Source organism: Podarcis melisellensis (genome assembly GCF_964234715.1).
Source record: "Podarcis melisellensis genome assembly, chromosome: 11".
Lineage (NCBI taxonomy): Eukaryota > Metazoa > Chordata > Lepidosauria > Squamata > Lacertidae > Podarcis > Podarcis melisellensis.
In genome coordinates, this window is record NC_138543.1 from 21,539,744 (window position 1) to 21,558,486 (window position 18,743).

At 44.2% G+C, this 18,743-nt stretch overlaps 1 protein-coding gene across 2 annotated transcripts in view; it reads right to left on the reverse strand.

The window, feature by feature from the left end:
• The window catches only part of CAMK4 (calcium/calmodulin dependent protein kinase IV), a 97,718-nt gene that overhangs the window by 47,837 nt on the left and 31,138 nt on the right, over positions 1 to 18,743 (reverse strand). For both annotated transcript variants that reach the window (XM_081930689.1, XM_081930688.1), the window contains exon 3: positions 7,266 to 7,344. In XM_081930689.1, the coding sequence (XP_081786815.1) occupies positions 7,266 to 7,344 (79 nt within the window). The remainder of the gene's footprint in view (positions 1 to 7,265; positions 7,345 to 18,743) is intronic.

Genomic DNA, 18,743 nt, shown 5'->3' on the forward strand with positions numbered 1-18,743 from the left:
ACAACGGCAATGGCGCCCAGCTGAGAGTTGCCGGAACTGTGTTCTGCCGAGTTCTAGCTGGGGAAAAAAGCCTGTATTCCCTAGGTCTTGCTAAAAATGTACCGAATCTCTAAACTTTGCTATGAATACACATGTGAATTAATGTTTATGAAGCATACTACCTATGCTTACCCTTAAAATGTTTTAGCAGCCACTACCATGGCATTAGTGAGCTTTTCGTGTCATGACAACAACAGGTTAATGTTTATGAGGATGCTCACTGGTATTTCACACTGCAGAGTTTCTGTGTCTCAACACTGAAGGCCACATTTATTTGATACTTATCATTTGTTATATAATTTATAAATGATAAAGTATGCATCATCATTAACAGTCCAAATGTTTAGGATAAAACCTTGGGGGGGGGGGCGGGCAAACCAATAATCTGGATAAAGTGATAACCATTCTAGTGCTTACAAGCCTATTACCAAGCCCTACTCTGGCACTAGTCTGTGTTCATAGAAACAAGACTCAGCTGCACATTACCTGGCTTAGTTCCAACAGTCTGGTCAACAGATGGTACAGCGAAATATTGCTGGCTGTTTCTTGCTTTACTAACCTTGAGCTTCAGGATTCAAGCTGTGTTTGGAACCCTACGGAGTGCGTGCAGCTTATATATGAGGGAAGTAGCAATTTGCGGCACAGGAAAGGGTTAAATAACTCTGCTCTCCACTAAAGCTGCTGTTATTGAGAAAGAGAGCTGGTGCGACAGCTTCTTTGCACGCATTTTTGCAAGATGGGTAGTTAGCCCTGCCAAAAATAGAGGGTCTGCATCTCAGTAGTTCAGCCACTGCTTGGCATGCGGAAGGTCTCTGGTTCAGACCCCATCATCTCCAGTCCAAAGGGTCAGTGCTAAGTTGCTGTGGTCAAAACCACTGAGCCTCTTGGGCTTGCCAATCAGAAGGTTGGTGGTTCGAATCCCCATGATGGGGTGAGTTCTTGTTGCTCTGTCCCAGCTCCTGTCAACCTAGCAGTTCAGTAAACGGTGTTTTTGTGCGCTCTGCACTTGTCACAGTGTCCCGTTGCATCAGACGCGGTTTGGTCATGCTGGCCACATGATCCAGAAACAAACAAACGCCAGCCCCCTCAGCCTGAAAGCAAGATGAGCACTGCAACCCCATAGTCACCTTTGACTGGATTTAACCATCCAGGGACTTTTACCTTTACCCTTTTTACCGCTTTTACACTTTAAAAAGCACTGCTGTGTAATTACTTAGGTGGTGAATGAACAGATAAATGCAGAAACATTCTTGCATTTCAAGTTTAAGCAACAAAGGCCAAACAGAATGTGGAGAGCAAGAGTGATGGCTGGACTAGCTAAAAGTTTGCTGGTGTGCACATGGAAGCAGCAGTTGATTGTAAATGAGCAGAAGATTTGATCAAAGAGGGGTGAACAAGTTGGCAGAATTGGAATGAAAGTTGACATGACAGTTAAATGGTTCTTCCTGGGGGCTAAGATTTGTGACAGCACACAATCCTATGTATGCCCACTCACTTTTGAGGAGGACTTACTTTTTCCTATTTAGTTCAATTGTGCTTACTTTCAGGTAAATGGGTGCAGGACTTCAGCCCGGTGCAATTTCACTTTAGTGTCTCTAAAGCCTGAGCAGATCCCTCAATCTTTGAAGACATTCAGTTAAAACTGCCTCACGTAACCTCAACTGCTGCTGGTAGGGAAGATTTATTTTTGAGAGACAAGTAGACTTGGCTCCATCTCTGGATATTTTATCCGCTGGAATGTAAGCTAAAATTGCCACAGTTGCTGTAAAAACTGTTGCCAGTTTGGGTCGTGATCAGGAATAAAACATATCTTTTTCCTCTTCTCTGGGAAGATTAGTACAATGATTTTCTCAATAATCATCCCTGAGGGACTCCCTTTAATATGACTACTTTAGAATGCTTCCATGTCCCTCAGGGGATCTGTTTTAATTTATAAATGACACCACTTTATCCCAAAGGTGCTCTCTATCACATCACACTTTTCATTCGAGTTTCAAGAGAGGAAGTTGGAGTCAACCAACAACTAGGGAAGGGGAGGGGAGCCGTTTTTTATATTGCCCTTTTTAATTTTTTGATAACAAGACACCTTTAATCTATTTCCTTCCAGAGTGTTCATCTTAACAGCCCCATCTTCATTTCTTTAGCTTATTGGAGACTCTAAACAAAACATGGAGATTAAGGACAAGCTGTTCTCAAATAAAAGTCACCTATCAATGAACTCCCTTTTTCAGAAGGGTAAGCAAGCTTTGCGACCTGTATATACCTTGATCTTAAATGAAATTAAATGAAATAAAACTCAAAGAGGAAATTTTTCCCCCCATAGGATCCACTGAAAAATAATTGTTAACATAAATGGGCCCGCAGAGCTGTGTATGCCAAATTTTGCCTTAATCTATTTCTTTCATAATGTTCTACTTGGTCCTCTTAAACTAAACCCTCAAAATGGAAGAGACCATTATAAATTTATTTAACCAATGTTTCCTGTAGCTGTTGGTTGGATATGCTGAATAACCATGCCTGTCATTCAAGAAAGCACCCATCCGAAAGCACTTACTGACTTCTTTCCTAAGATGATGGGCCTTAATCTGGATTTTTTCCATATAGAAAACGTCCCATACCCCTGATAATTAATTTGCTGCTTTTTTCAAATTAACCAATTTGCCCATCTTTTAAAGATGAGGGGGCTAGAACTATGCATATTAACTCCAGACACACAGATAGTTGCAACATGGTCACATAGCTCCATTGCACTGTGTTTACACTTTCAGCAGTGGTGTCAAGATATTTTACTGCAGAGCGACGAGCTACATCTGGGGCTGAAAATGAGAATTAGGTCTCAAATAGGAACATCTGCACTGTACTAAATTTTCAGCTTGCAACTCTAGTATTTCAAGCCCCTTCAGCGAGAAAACAATAAAACAATCTTATATTAGGACTCATTAAATTTATTGTCAGAACATTTTAAAATTTGGAGGAGCTACTGTTGAAGATAAGTCTAAACTCCATGGAAGATGGTGCGTAAGTAATGCTTAAACCTCCCCTGGTGAAATAAGAGGAATAGAAATAACAGTCCTTTCATTTGGTGGAGCAAGCGGCCTACAGTGATACAGTTGGTACAGACGTGCTATTCCACCTACAGAAGAGCTCTTTCCATTTGCAGAAGGGAGTTGGATCTCCACTGATACAAATCTCATTCTTCTCTACTGAATGCCTCCGCTCACTTACCCACTGAAACCACTGTCAATATGGCCACTGGTGGAGGAAGAGGGGAGTGGGGGGAGCACACTGCCCCCAGCAGTGCAATCCCAGTGGGGTTCCATCACAGCTGGCCCCCCCATTCCTGCTGGGTGCCTTGCTCCCGCAGGCAGCACACCCCGCCCCCTTGGTGTCCTATTGGGAAGACCCAGTTTTCTGAGTGCATGTTCTGGAAGTTGGGCAATAGGGGCAGTACAGGATTCCTTTTGGTGTACCGACCTCCCCGCTGCACCAAGGATTCCCTGCCCGAGCTGCTTCAGGTCGTGGCGGATGTTCTCCTGGAGACACCCAGCTTGGTCGTCCTAGGGGATTTTAACATCCATGCCGACACGACCTTACAAGGGGCAGCTCGGGACTTCGTGGAAAGCATGGCCTCCATGGGGCTGTCCCTGAATAAGTCTGGCCCAACCCATAGCCGCGGACATGCCTTGGACCTGGTGTTTACCTCTATGGATGTTGGTGATCTGACACTAAGTAAAAGTGAAACAAAAGAAGTGCCATGGTCAGATCACTTCCTGGTGCAACTGGACTTCTCTGCGACCCATCCCCTCTGCAGGGAGGTGGGACCAATTCGGATGGTCCGCCCCCGCCACCTAATGGATCCAAATGGTTTCCAGAGAGTGGTAGGGGATGCTTTATCCCATGTTGATGGCCTTTCAGCCGATTCCCTGGTGGCCCGCTGGAATGTGGAGTTAACCAGGGCTATTGACTGTTTGGCTCCGAAGCGCCCTCTCCGATTGCATGGAGCCCGGAGAGCCCCGTGGTTTTCCACGGATCTGAGGGCAATGAAACAATCGTTGAGACGGCTAGAGCGCCGGTGGCGGATAACTCATTCCGAATCTGACCGGACACAGGTTAGAGCTCAACGTCGAGCCTACCAAGTGGCGATAGCGACGGCGAAGAAGAATTTCTTCACCGCCTCTATTGCATCTGCAGAAAACAGCAGCAGGAGACTTTTTCAGGTGGTTCACAATTTAGCGGAACCACCTGTAACATCGGGGCCCAGTACGGGCCACATATTCTCCTGCAATGATTTTGCAAAGTTTTTTGCAGATAAAATCGCTCAGATTCGGGAAGAAGTAGACTCCACCATGGGAGCAGGGCCAGGGCGGGAGAGTGCTAGAGTTCTGTCTAGTCAAGTTGAGTGGGATCAATTCCAATCTGTTACCTCCGAGGATGTGGACAGGCTGCTTGGACGAGTGAAACCAACCACCTGTCTCCTGGATCCTTGCCCATCCTGGCTTATAAAAGCTAGCCGGGAAGGACTGGTCGATGGGCTTCGTGGGGTGGTGAATGCTTCCCTCCGTGAGGGAGCCTTCCCAGACCCACTGAAAGAGGCGGTTATTAAACCGCTTCTTAAAAAACCATCTTTAGATGCGGCCACAATGGCCAACTATCGCCCAGTCTCAAATCTTCCATTCTTGGGCAAGGTGATAGAGTGAGCGGTTGCTGAACAACTCCAGGCACGCCTGGAAGAAGCGGACCATTTGGATCCCTTCCAGTCGGGATTCAGGCCTCATCATGGGACTGAAACTGCCTTGGTCGCACTGGTTGATGATCTCCGGCGGGCTAGGGACAAAGGTGAGAGCTGTTTCCTAGTTCTGCTGGATCTCTCAGCGGCGTTTGATACTATCGACCATAACATCCTTCTGGACCGTCTTGAGGGGCTGGGAGCTGGGGGCACTGCCCTACAGTGGTTCCGCTCCTTCCTCCTGGGCCGTGTTCAGAAAGTGGTGGGGGGGGTGAGTGTTCAGACCCCTGGGCTCTCACTTGTGGGGTGCCTCAGGGTTCTGTCCTCTCCCCCATGCTTTTCAACATCTACATGCAGCCACTGGGAGAGATCATCAGGAGGTTTGGGCTGGGTGTTCATCAGTATGCAGATGATACCCAGCTCTACCTCTCTTTTAAATCAGAACCAGTGAGGGCAGTGAAGGTCCTGTGTGAGTGTCTGGAGGCGGTTGGAGGATGGATGGCGGCTAACAGATTGAGGTTGAATCCTGACAAGACAGAAGTACTGTTTCTGGGGGACAGGAGGCGGGCAGGTGTGGAGGATTCCCTGGTCCTGAATGGGGTAACTGTGCCCCTGAAGGACCAGGTGTGCAGCCTGGGAGTCATTTTGGACTCACAGCTGTCCATGGAGGCACAGGTTAAATCTGTGTCCAGGGCAGCTGTTTACCAGCTCCATCTGGTACGTAGGCTGAGACCCTATCTGCCTGCGGACTGTCTCGCCAGAGTGGTGCATGCTCTGGTTATCTCCCGCTTGGACTACTGCAATGCGCTCTACGTGGGGCTACCTTTGAAGGTGACTCGGAAACTACAACTAATCCAGAATGCGGCAGCTAGACTGGTGACTGGGAGCGGCCACCGAGACCATATAACACCGGTCTTGAAAGACCTACATTGGCTCCCAGTATGTTTCCGAGCACAATTCAAAGTGTTGGTGCTGACCTTTAAAGCCCTAAACGGCCTCGGTCCAGTATACCTGAAGGAGCGTCTCCACCCCCATCATTCTGCCCGGACGCTGAGGTCCAGCGCCGAGGGCCTTCTGGCGGTTCCCTCATTGCGAGAAGCAAAGCTACAGGGAACCAGGCAGAGGGCCTTCTCGGTAGTGGCGCCCACCCTGTGGAACGCCCTTCCAGCAGATGTCAAAGCAATAAACAACTACCTGACATTCAGAAGACATCTTAAGGCAGCCCTGTTCAGGGAAGTTTTTAACGTGTGATTTTACTGTATTTTTGGTTTTTATGGAAGCCGCCCAGAGTGGCTGGGGAGGCCCAGCCAGATGGGTGGGGTATAAATAATAAATTATTATTATTATTATTATTATTATTATTATTATTATTATTGGGCGGCGCCCCCAGTGCCAGAGCATGAAGCTCCGCCACTGAATATGGCTGGATCATAAAACTGTTGTTGTAAAGGAAATGCATCTAGCTTGGCCACCCCCTCTGTCCCCCGCACTCCTGTATCCAAATTCTCTCCCCTCACCCCACCGTTCTGCTTAATAATTTGAGAAATCCATAACTTATATGAAGTTCGGCCTCAAAGCTAAATACAATGCTCGAATAATAGCAACTCTTTTGAGAGAGTTGCAGGTGCTTATGTAATAACCAGCTCTTAGATGAATCTCCTGACTGTACTTCTTCTGAATTTTTTAATCCTAATGCTATTTTTATAATACCATGAAACCTTCAGCACTCAGAGAACATGCCACGATGCAGAGTTCTCAAAGTACGGCATGCTAGCAAAGTTGAAGCAGCACCTGCCATTAACCTACTTACAGTAGAAATTAGCAATTCTCTAGGAACACATAAACAGTTTTACTCTTGTTTTAAACCTCTCTCTCCCCCGCAATCCCTCTCCTGAGGGCTGCATTGAGGGCTGGCCACCCCCTGAGTCAGAACTATTGCTCAGGTACAACTGCAGCATGAAACAAAAGGTAAGGTTGCTTCCTTCACAAAAACAAGAACTGTTGTGTTCTTTTTGGCATGTAGTCTTGAGGTGATAATCTCTTTCTTCTTCCCATACCCTCATGCCTGTGCAGAAGATTCTGCTTTCCAGAGAAGGCGGAGTTCAAATCACGAAGTCATACAATATATAATATGGGTTAGTTTGCAGAACCTCTTATATTTTTTTATGTCCTTTCCATGGCTTCCTGCTGCTTTGTTCTCATCAGGAATTCATGCACTTGGTGTTTTCTAAGTATACATTTTCTACTAACCATTTTACAATATGCAGATAGAATAGTAATATACAAAAAGATGAGTAAATGCATAGCATGTCTTCGGGAATAATTTCCTCCGAAGGCTGCTGGTGCGCACATCATGAATTTAAATCAAACCAAGCTGGAACGTCCTCATTGGTCAGACTGTGCAATTAAAGCCTAAACACATTTGCAATGGATCCTCTGAAGAAAACCTCTGTAAGAAAAATTTGAGAAGGGTTGGTGGCGGTGGTGGAATGAAACTCACAGTTTTCTTCAAGATTTTGACAGCAAATGGCTTTTGTGTTCCTTTCTGCCTGCATCTGTAGACAATAGATGTTGCACCCCTGAAAAAAAAACAGAATATAAAGTTACATTCAGATATGTAGAATATATTCTATTCTATTCTATTCTATTCTATTCTATTCTATTCTATTCTATTCTATTCTATTCTATAAAACATAATTTCTCTGAAAACTGAGCTTGCTTTAAAATTTGAAATTTAATTCTTGGAAATTAAAATAAGTTATGATTTTTCACTGTACGGTTTTGATTTTCAGTTTTGATCAAGTACTTGCTTGTAATTTATTTTGGCTATATTCCTCAGCAATGTAACACCTACACAAAGTAATTCTGCTCATTATTCCATTCCCATTGCCCAGGGATATTTAACTACAGTACAGTACTAGGGAATCGTGAAGAATAAACAAATAAATAAAATCCAATGCTAGCGACATTGTAACACTCCTGCAGAACAGAAAACTGTTTCATTTGTAGCTCTTTCTGTTCCACGGGAGAGTTGTCATTTCACTGCTGGAATGACTTTGGCACATTGGAAAATGCAATCTTCAGCTGTCAGTCTTGAAAATTTCTTTGCTCTTTTCAGTACTGTATTCAACTTTTCATACATCCCCAATTCCTTTGAAAAAGCCAAAAAACAAACAAACCCAACAACGACAGAATTAGGTGATGTGTTTTCTTATATGGAATATTTATACTGCAGTTTTAGAAGTGTTGTTTGGTAGAACTCTTTGAACATTAATTTTTAAAAAACAGACGCATCCACCATTTCCCTAATGCAAAATGTGTTGCTTTGAAAAATATTTTAGCAAGACCTTCCAGTTGCCATTTGTGTGTTCACACAAACTTCTTATCTACATGTTAAGAAGTGAGGGAAAGTGATGTATGAATTTGCATCTATCCTGAGCACATCTTCACTGAACGAAGAGCATCCATTTCTAATTAATATATTTGTAGTATATATTCTAGAGAAGGAAGGGAAGTTAAAATAATAGAAAATGCAATTAATGTCAAGTAGCACAGGTGGCGCTGTGGGTTAAAGCCTCAGCGCCTAGGACTTGCTGATCGAAAGGTCGGTGGTTCGAATCCCTGCGGCGGGGTGCGCTCCCGCTGCTCGGTCCCAGCGCCTGCCAACCTAGCAGTTCGAAAGCACCTCCGGGTACAAGTAGATAAATAGGGACCGCTTACCAGCGGGAAGGTAAACGGCGTTTCCGTGTGCAGCTCTGGCTTGCCAGAGCAGCGATGTCACGCTGGCCACGTGACCCGGAAGTGTCTCCGGACAGCGCTGGCCCCTGGCCTCTTAAGTGAGATGGGCGCACAACCCCAGAGTCTGTCAAGACTGGCCCGTACGGGCAGGGGTACCTTTACCTTTACCTTTAGACCTGACCCAGCAGCATACTCAGAACATTTTAAAGTTGTGGCACAAGGCAGATGTGGAAGACACAAAACGAGAAAGAAAAAAAGATCTCTGAGTCACGGTCCTTTCAATAAAGATGAAAGAGCCAATAATTCTGGGGCTGCTCAAGAAACTGTCAGAATTCCAGTTGAGAAGAATCCTGTTATTATGGCTGAACTTTCTCTCATTCCCATCAGCAACCCTTCCTTCTTCTGGGCATTGCTTGACAGACAAAATTACTGCCTCAAATGTTTCCATGGGACATAACTGTCTCTTTGTTCACTTTTTTTCCAGATTCTCTGAGAAGGGTGAGCAGGGAGTGGAGTGAGGTAGTGCCAGATTTAAAAGGGGAATGGATTTGGGAACTATGGTACATGCAAGGTCTACATCATGGGTAGGCCAACTAAGGCCCGGGGGCTGGATCCGGCCCAATCGCCTTCTAAATCCGGCCCACGGACAGTCTGGGAATCTGGGAATCAGCGTGTTTTTACATGAGTAGAATGTGTGCTTTTATTTAAAATGCATCTCTGGGTTATTTGTGGGGCATAGGAATTCGTTCATTTATTTTTTCTTCAAAATATAGTCCGTCCACCCACCCCAAGGTCTGAGGGACAGTGGACCGGCCCTCTGCTGAAAAGGTTTGCTGACCCCTGGCCTGCGTGAACCATTTGCAAAACAGTACGCAACCACAATGCAGGCATGCATGCATAATGCTAAATAAAATGGCAACTCGACTGCCCATCATTTCCCCCTCTCCATCCTTCAGTCAGGCTGTGTACATTTTTATTTTTAAAAGCACCACATGATGCATTTCTGTGCTCATTCATTATTAATATTTTATACACTTTTTAATTTATTTATTTAAGTGCAAGACTGCTCCAAAGTTTGAGGAACCAGAGAAGTTTTTCTTCTTGGTATGAAGCCAGCCAATGAGCACCATGCACAGCTGGTTTCTGCAGAAGATTTACAAAACCTCTTTTGTTCGAGTTCAACAACAGAAGGGAAATGTGGATCAAATGTAGTAAAGGAGTTTCCAGAGTTGCTCCACTGTTCCAAAATGTCACATTTGTCTTTGCTCTATGTTTCACAAAGCAGCTGCAGCACATTCAGAAGGAAAAGAAATGTTTTGCTTAATAAAGCTAGTAAAGGTAATGGGACCCCTGCCCATTAGGTCCAGTCGTGGCCGACTCTGGGGTTGCAGCGCTCATCTCACTTTATTGGCCGAGGGAGCCAGCATACAGCTTCCGGGTCATGTGGTCAGCATGACTAAGCCACTTCTGCTGAACCAGAGCAGCGCACGGAAATGCCGTTTACCTTCCCACCAGAGTGGTATCTATTTATCTACTTGCACTTTGATGTGCTTTTGAACTTCTAGGTTGGCAGGAGCAGGGACCAAGCAACGGGAGCTCACCCCGTCGCGGGGATTCAAACCGCCAACCTTCTGATTGACAAGTCCTAGCCTCTGTGGTTTAACCCACAGCGCCAGGTGCATCCCTAGCTAATAAAGCTACAATTGCACTATGTATCTTTGAAAAAAGAATCAGATCAGCCCTGTGCTGCATTTCAAATACAATAATCACCACCACCACAAATCCAATCCTGCCTAAATTTCAACTGGATAAATTATTCAAGTCTTAAACAGATTTGTGTGAGTATATTTTCAAAATCCAATTTCTATTTTATCTAATCGGAGAATTGCTACCCAAATCAAAATAAAAGGTTGTAAAATGATGAAATGAACACGGGTAAATGCTTTGCATGAAACGGTTCTGATAAGGTACTGGATCCGATACTATAAAAGCTAACTTTTTCTACATGCACAAGAGATTAGATGTGTAATTTTGTAGGATCACACAAAATTGGTAGTCTGCACTCCACAGTAGTCAAAATTTTGTATAGGTAATGATTCAGAGAATGTTATAGTCTCAGAAACCTTGTGTGTGCATGTGCAACTCCCCCCTCCATTTATTTAATGTCCCTGTGATTATCCAGAAATAATGTGTGGGGAAGGCAGCAAGGTTCCCCCCCCCCCCCACTTAAGAATCCTTGGCAAGTTGGAAAATCTGGCTTTGGGCACACTTATTTCTGGTTATTGTTTCAGAATTTGACTCTGCTCCTTTCCCCTTTTTGATCCATCCCCTTCCCTGCCTTTAATTATTATACGTTCCATTTCCCCTATTTCTTCTCAGGACAAAGTAGAGATTTATTTTATCATTTAATATTCCATCCATATCTCACATTTCCTCCAAGGTGGCATAGTTCCAGTGCTTTCTTCCTGGGTGTACTCAAGGGTACAGTGGTACCTTGGGTAAAGTACTTATGGAAATTCATTCCGGAGGTCCGGTCTTAACCTGAAACTTTAGCCAATGGGGCCTCCTTCTGCCACTGCGCCGCTGGAGTACAATTTCTGTTCTCATCCTGAAGCAAAGTTCTTAACCCAAGGTACTATTTCTGGGTTAGCAGAGTCTGTATCCTGAAGCGTATGTAACCTGAAATGTATGTAACCCGAGGTACCACTGTACACAGTACTGACACCTTTTTATGATGTTAAAAGTGTGGCACTCACTGTAATAACTTTGTGGTGAGTACTGGCACCTTTTCTTCTTAAAAGAAAGAGAGAGCACTGCATAGTTCTCCCCCTCCTGTTCAATCCCAGCAACAAAGCTCTGAGGTAGATTAGTAGCCCAAAGTCACCTCGTGAACTTCATGACTGTGGAGGGATTTGAACCCCCATCTCGTAGGTCCTAGCCAAACACACTGGCCGCTATACCACATCAGCTCAATGACATGAGAGAGCCAGGAAAATTATCTCCTGCATGTTTGTTCTCTTGATAGCAGCTGTGGAGGAACAGGGCCAACCCAAAACATTTGTCTGACTGAAGCAAAGGACAAGATAGTGTCTCCCCCAAAGGATGGCAGAGAATAAAGAACATGACTGCAGGAGGGAGGGAGGCGTTAACCTTTCCCACATGCCATTTTGCTGATTGAAATCACACACCCTGCTAACATCTGCAAAACCCTGCAAATAAAATTTTGCTAGCGTTTTTTTCTGCTTTCATTTTTCCAAGAAAGAACATCAGTGCACTTCTAGATTTTGGATCTGTCTTTTAGCTCCCAAATGGATGTTTGTTGGCTTGTTTTACTATTGGGTCTGACAAGTGAACCTATCAACAACACTAGTTTATTGTGCACTACTTTTCCATCATTGTGGGATGCGGGTGGCGCTGTGGGTTAAACCACAGAGCCTAGGACTTGCTGATCAGAAGGTCGGCGGTTCAAATCCCCACAACAGAGTGAGCTCCCGTTGCTCCATCCCTACTCCTGCCAACCTAGCAGTTCGAAAGCATGTCAAAGTGCAAGTAGATAAATAGGTACCGCTCTGGCGGGAAGGTAAACGGCGTTTCCGTGCACTGCTCTGGTTCGCCAGAAGCGGCTTAGTCATGCTGGCCACATGACCTGGAAGCTGTACACTGGCTCCCTCGGCCAATAAAGTGAGATGAGCGCCGCAACCCCAGATTCGGTTATGATTGGACCTAATGGTCAGGGGTCCCTTTACCTTTACCTTACTTTTCCATCATAAGCCATGCCCAAAGGAGCTCACCATAATTAAAAGTCTACTCTAATCTTGGGGTCACCAGGGGGCGCATTGGAAGATGGCCGACAATAACATCTCTCCGACCCACACGAGGTAATTAAGAGGCTGTTATGGGAGTATGCAGCCTCCCTTGCCCCCCCCAGGGAATGGGGGGATTGCCTTGCCTGCTGTGCCCATAATTCACCCCCAGATTCGAAAGAATGGGGTGAGGGCACTAGGCACAAAGCCCTTAGGTGGAGTCGGCACTCCTGGACGCTGTCTCTGAATCGCGCACTGGTTTGCATCAGCTCGAAATATATAATTGGAAATAGAAGCAAATGCACATACTTCAAGTGAAGATCGGGAGTAAAGACTGCTGATTAATGAGATCTCTGTGAGCGGAGCGACGGGCTGGACAATAAATCAAGTGAAGACTCATCATTAAAAGATCAGTATGTCGGAGCGAAACAGAAAGGAGGGGGGGAGGAAAAACTTTTCTTTTTTTGTCTTATGTGAGTGCCCAATAATCCTCCCTCCCAGAGAGAAATAATCGTTGCAAATTACTAATCACAAGCAGTTCTTAGTGTGGAAATAAATTACTGATCAAAGAGAGGACTGGTAGGAACGTCTGATGGAAGGAAAGCTTTGTGACGCAGTTTCAAATGGAGATTCGTTAAGACAGGCCTGCCCACAGGAGGACGAGGGGGAGGAGGACCATGGTCATTGGAATGTGAATGTATGGTTATTGGAATGTGGATTTGACCTGGCAGGGCCCCCTGAGATACAGTTTCGCAGACCTGTGGAAATCAACGGACAGACTGTGGGAAAGTTCTTTGTGGAAGTGTGGAAATGGCGTCTGTCCTTTATGTGATATGGCTCTTGGCGAGTGTAAAATCCACACAGGATATGTTTGTTTTCAACCCGCTTGTGAAGATTATCAGGGATCACAAAGAAAGGAATATATGATAACAACAAGAAGATGAGGAAAATAACAAAGAGACTTTCTGGACAGAACTGGACAGAACTGTGTGATTAAAGCAGCAAAAAGAGCGATGTTTGGATCCCTTTCGGAGCTCGAAGTATGGGTACCCCCAATAAGTTTTTTTTAAATCTGGCAGTATAATTTGGAACTAATGTGATTTGGAATTAATGTGATTTGATTGGCCTGTTAATCAAAATTATTTGAAAAAAATAAATAAAAGTCTACTCTAATCTGTGTAGGCTTACAAACAATAAAGGGAAAATGTTCTGAATCGTCTGCACATCAAGAAACCATGGCTGGAAAGCAGTAAGTACAAAACTGTTGAGCAAAACACTCACTTCCCACTTCTCCTATCTCCTTGCAGTTAAGACAGCATCATCTCTAAAACATGTCACAAAATATAACCAAATTGGCATAGTTCATTTTTTTCCTTTGCTTCTGCAAATCAAATACTTCACCAAGCCAGCTATTTCATCATTAGCCTAATGATAGCAAATTTATTGCCAGGCTCTAAAAAGTATCCAGGCTTTTCCTAGCCCAGTGGAAAGTTTGTTTATTTTTCTGCCTTGAATAGCTTCCTACCCTACTTGCTGCCACTGTGCCACATTGTGAACTGCTTTTGAAATGCTGTTTCAGTATTTGTTTGCCATACAGCATAGGTAGTCCCTCGCCAAGACAGCCTCTTCCTCTGCTTCTGACATGTTCTGCACTCGCCCCTCTGCCTTGGACTGCTCTGACCTGTCTTCATAGAATCATAGAGTTGGAAGAGACCAAAAGGGCCATCGAGTCCAACCCCCTGCCAAGCAGGAAACACCATCAGAGCACTCCTGACATATGGTTGTCAAGCCTCTGCTTAAAGACCTCCAAAGAAGGAGACTCCACCACACTCCTTGGCAGCAAATTCCACTGTCGAACAGCTCTTACTGTCAGGAAGTTCTTCCTAATGTTTAGGTGGAATCTTCTTTCTTGTAGTTTGGATCCATTGCTCCGCGTCCGCTTCTCTGGAGCAGCAGAAAACAACCTTTCTCCCTCCTCTATGTGACATCCTTTTATATATTTGAACATGGCTATCATATCACCCTTAACCTCCTCTTCTCCAGGCTAAACATGCCCAGCTCCCTTAGCCGTTCCTCATAAGGCATCGTTTCCAGGCCTTTGACCATTTTGGTTATTATCTTCTTTCCCCCTCCCTGACTCTTGCCTCACGCGGACACCAAACCCCATAAATCATTGGTCTGCTCTCCAGTGTCAGCAGCCCCCAACCCTCTGCCTCCACAACTCACTCATCAGAGCCCCACCAGTCCCTGACAATCATCCCTCAAAATCTGCAGTTCTCCAAATTTTGCAGTGCAGTTCTCCAGCCAAGAAATATGTAAATACTAATACTAAGAACAATAATGCACAGACTAGGGTAAAGTGTGCATAAGACATCTGAAGGCAGCCCTGTTTAGGGAAGCTTTTAATGTTTAACAGACCATTGTATTTTAATATTTTGTTGGAAGCCACCCAGAGTGGCTGGGGAAACCCAGCCAGATGGGTGGGGTATAAATAATAAATTATATTATTATTATAAAATGATATTTTACTGAAAACAACATACAAAAATGTTATTTTTGTTTTTTTGAAAAATTGTTTTTGCAATTATTTTGCAGAAATGTTTATATTAGGTAAATTTGCATGCATTAGGAAAAATTCACATGGAAATGCTGACAAATGCGCTTATTTCTACATATGCACATTTTGCCAAGAAGCCCACTACAGTGGTACCTTGGATTATGAACCATCCTACTTATGAACACTTCGCATTACGAACTCCACAAACCCAGAAGTAGGTGCTCCGGGTTGCAAATTTTGCCCCGGGATAAGAACATAATCCACTTCCAGGGCCATGGATGCCTTTGTAGGGAATGCGTGCCTCAGGTTAAGAACACTTTGGGTTAAGAACTGACTTCTGGAATGCATTAAGTTCATAACCCGAGGCACCACTGTACCGCAAATGAGGAAAGCAGACACTTGCTGTTTGAAAAACTGAGGCAATGCAGGGGGGGGGTGAGAAAAGGGGCGCTTGAATGAATGAATTTTATTATTACGGTCACAGACCAGTTCCGGCTCACTTACAATATCAGGGAAATCATAAAACACAACAGGAATACATTGAATTGCAATTGGATATAACAGAGACAATTCAGATATAGTGGCAGTTAAAAATATATATTAAATCTTGATCACTAAAATATAAACTAAAATTGTCACTTAAAACCTTAATCATTTTGGTAGTACAGCTTTAAAAGGGGCACTTTATCTATATCCCTTCCTCACTTTGTGACCCTCTCTCCCTGTGGCACATTCTGATCCAGTTGGGCTTTCGATTCGTTGTGGCAAGGGAGTCTATATGACAATCATTGTGCATAAGGGTGTGGTGCTGCATACGAAATGAGAGCCAGCTGCTTAGCAATTCACATGGGTCAATATAGATATAGATGTATATATATGGCTGTGAATATATAATCACAAGGAAAAAGAAAACCTATTCCTGTTGGGTGGCTTGCTTCCTTTTACTCTCCCCCCTCCCCACTTTTCTGCAGAATCTTTAACATATTGAAAAAACTAGATATAGAACAATAGCATCTAATTAATAATATTTAATTGGGGGAAAAAATCACATGGTGAAATAATAAAGGTGCAGGTCAGGCAGATGTGGTCATTTATAAAAACGAGCAGAGGTCATCTGCACAATTCTCAGATAATAACAGAGCAAGCATTGAACAGAAGGGTAATGTCAAGTCTACACATGCAAATTATGATAGTTATGTATATGGGCCTCTGGCTATAGATGTAAGCGCTGTATTCTAAATCACACTTCCACAATCCTCCAATGAATCATATTTCACCAGTGGGGGGTGGAGGGATGTTCTATAGAACTACACAAGTAGAAATATCTACTGTCGATTATTTAATCTACATCAGCAGCAGAAAGCCTAGTAGATTTTGTGACAAAGGACAAAACGGGTCTATAGTAAACGTGAGTAACATTAAGTGAGCATAAGCACACACACACACACACACACACACACAAACCTACAGATAAAGCCAGAGATGTGGCAAATAGAGCAATTCAAACAATAGGAAGCCAGCAGAACTTATGCTAGAGTCAGGGCTGGGGTTTATGCCAGCTGAGCCAGGATGGGGGATTTATACTGGCTTAGTATTGGAGAGCCAGTGTGGTGTAGTGGTTAAGAGCAGTGGACCCGTAATCTGGTGAACCGGGTTCGCTTCCCTGCTCCTCCACATGCAGCTGCTGGGTGACCTTGGGCTAGTCACACTTCTCTGAAGTCTCACTCACCTCACAGAGTGTTTGTTGTTGGGGAGGAAGGGAAAGGAGAATGTTAGTCGCTTTGAGACTCCTTAGGTTAGTGATAAAGTGGGATATCAAATCCAAACTCCAACTCCTCCTCTTCTTCTTCTTCTTCTTCTTCTTCGCCCAAGCTCAGCTGGCAAAGCCCAAGATCTGCTGCATACAAACTTCTCCACAGGTGGAGCTGAGATTTGGATTGTGCAGGAAATTGGCAAAGCTGCCAGCCCCCCCCCCCAAACCCCTAAAACCTCTCACACACCTGAGTTTGGGATCTCTTCGACCATATCATATTCTTGCATTCCATGATGTGGAGACGTTTTCATTTCTAAAAACTCATTGTTAATCCAAACCAGGCAATTTGGGTCAACCTGGGATTTGTCTAGAGCAGGTCAAGGCAGCTCCAGGTCTGCATCTTGTTGAGCCCGCCCAGAGCAGTCCAGGGCTGCTAAAAGCAGGGTGCTCAGGCAACCACATGTTTAATCAGGATTTTAAACACTAATTAAAGATAGGGTTGGTGGAGGGGGGGAGAGATGACATAGGCAAAGACTCTCTTGTCCTTCCTTCCTTCTTCCCCTCTTCACTGCCAACTAGATGTTTAATTAGGGTTTAAATCCTTGATTAAACATGTAATCAGGTGCAGGGAGAAGGAGATGGACACATCAAACATTTAAAAACTTCCCAATACAGGGCTGCCTTCAGATGTCTTCTAAAAGTTTGTAGTTCTTTATCTCCTTGCCATCTGAATGGGGGGGGGCATTTCACAGGGAGGCCACCACTGCCAAAAAGGCCCTCTGCCTTCTACTTTCCCTTTCACTGCCAGCCAAATGTTTAATTAGGAGTTAAAAGCCTAATTAAATAATGAGGACTGTACAAGGCCCCTCCGTCTCTCTGTATATGAATATGTGTATCTATATCTGTATCAGCTGTATATCCGCATTTGACTGAAAGCAAGGAACAAAACTTGATCCAATTCCAGGGTGGTGGCAGTGATAAATGCTGTAAATGTGTAACAACTGAGAAACAGATCTGTAATCAAACTAGTGTAGTCAGTCTCATTTCTTAAGGTAGTAACAAACTTCAGCTTCTGTTTGATCGCAGGCAGACAGATATTCCACAGCATTCATAATATTTATGCTACAATCTCATGATTTTACATCCTTCATTACAGAAATGGAACACACTCCCTTTATATATATATGTATATAAAAGGGGGGAGTAGAAAACCAAAATGACTGGTGGAAGATAGTTGCAAAAACTGACAAAGCCTGCAACAATTTGATTTGTCTGTCATCAGGAAACTTTCCAAAAGCTACAAAAGGATAGACACAGACAAACAGAACAGTTTCCCCCATCTTTTGATGTCTAGAGTACAGGCTTGTTTCTCCTGCATACTTCAACTTTGTATCGAAAAGGTTGTGTTCTCCTCTACCAGCTTCCGGAAGAATGAGGAGGCACCCTACAGCTGCGTGGAATATCTATGATAACACTGCCTCCCAGCATCTGTTGCCCATTCCTTTGTCCTGTCAAGTCATGGCTTAGTGATGGGGCAGTGCTTTCTGATCAATGGTAGTACTTTTGTGATTTCCCTATGCCTGTTGGCTGCAGCAAAGACAATGCCAGAGAAGTTTAAAGCGTATTTGCTCCCTTGTCCTGAAATGATGCTAGTGCTCATATCCTATGAGAGAAGGGGGCAAAACCATCACTGCATGGGGCTTTCCTGCACTGACAGATATACAGTGGTACCTCGGGTTAAGTACTTAATTTGTTCCGGAGGTCCGTTCTTAACCTGAAACTGTTCTTAACCTGAAGCACCACTTTAGCTAATGGGGCCTCCCGCTGCCGCCATGCCGCCGGAGCACGATTTCTGTTCTCATCCTGAATCAAAGTTCTTAACCTGAAGCACTATTACTGGGTCTGTAACCTCGAGCGTATGTAACCCGAGGTACCACTGTACTATGGAATATGCATATAACTGGGTGGTTTGGATTGTTCAAATGACACTTTTGCCTCTCATTCTGCAGAACTGCGTCCTAACACACGGTCCTATAATCAATTTTTTTTCTTTTAAAAAAAAAATCAGATTATGGAAGCATGTTACAAAAACCATTGCAATGGCGAAACAGAAGTACAAAAAGGTTG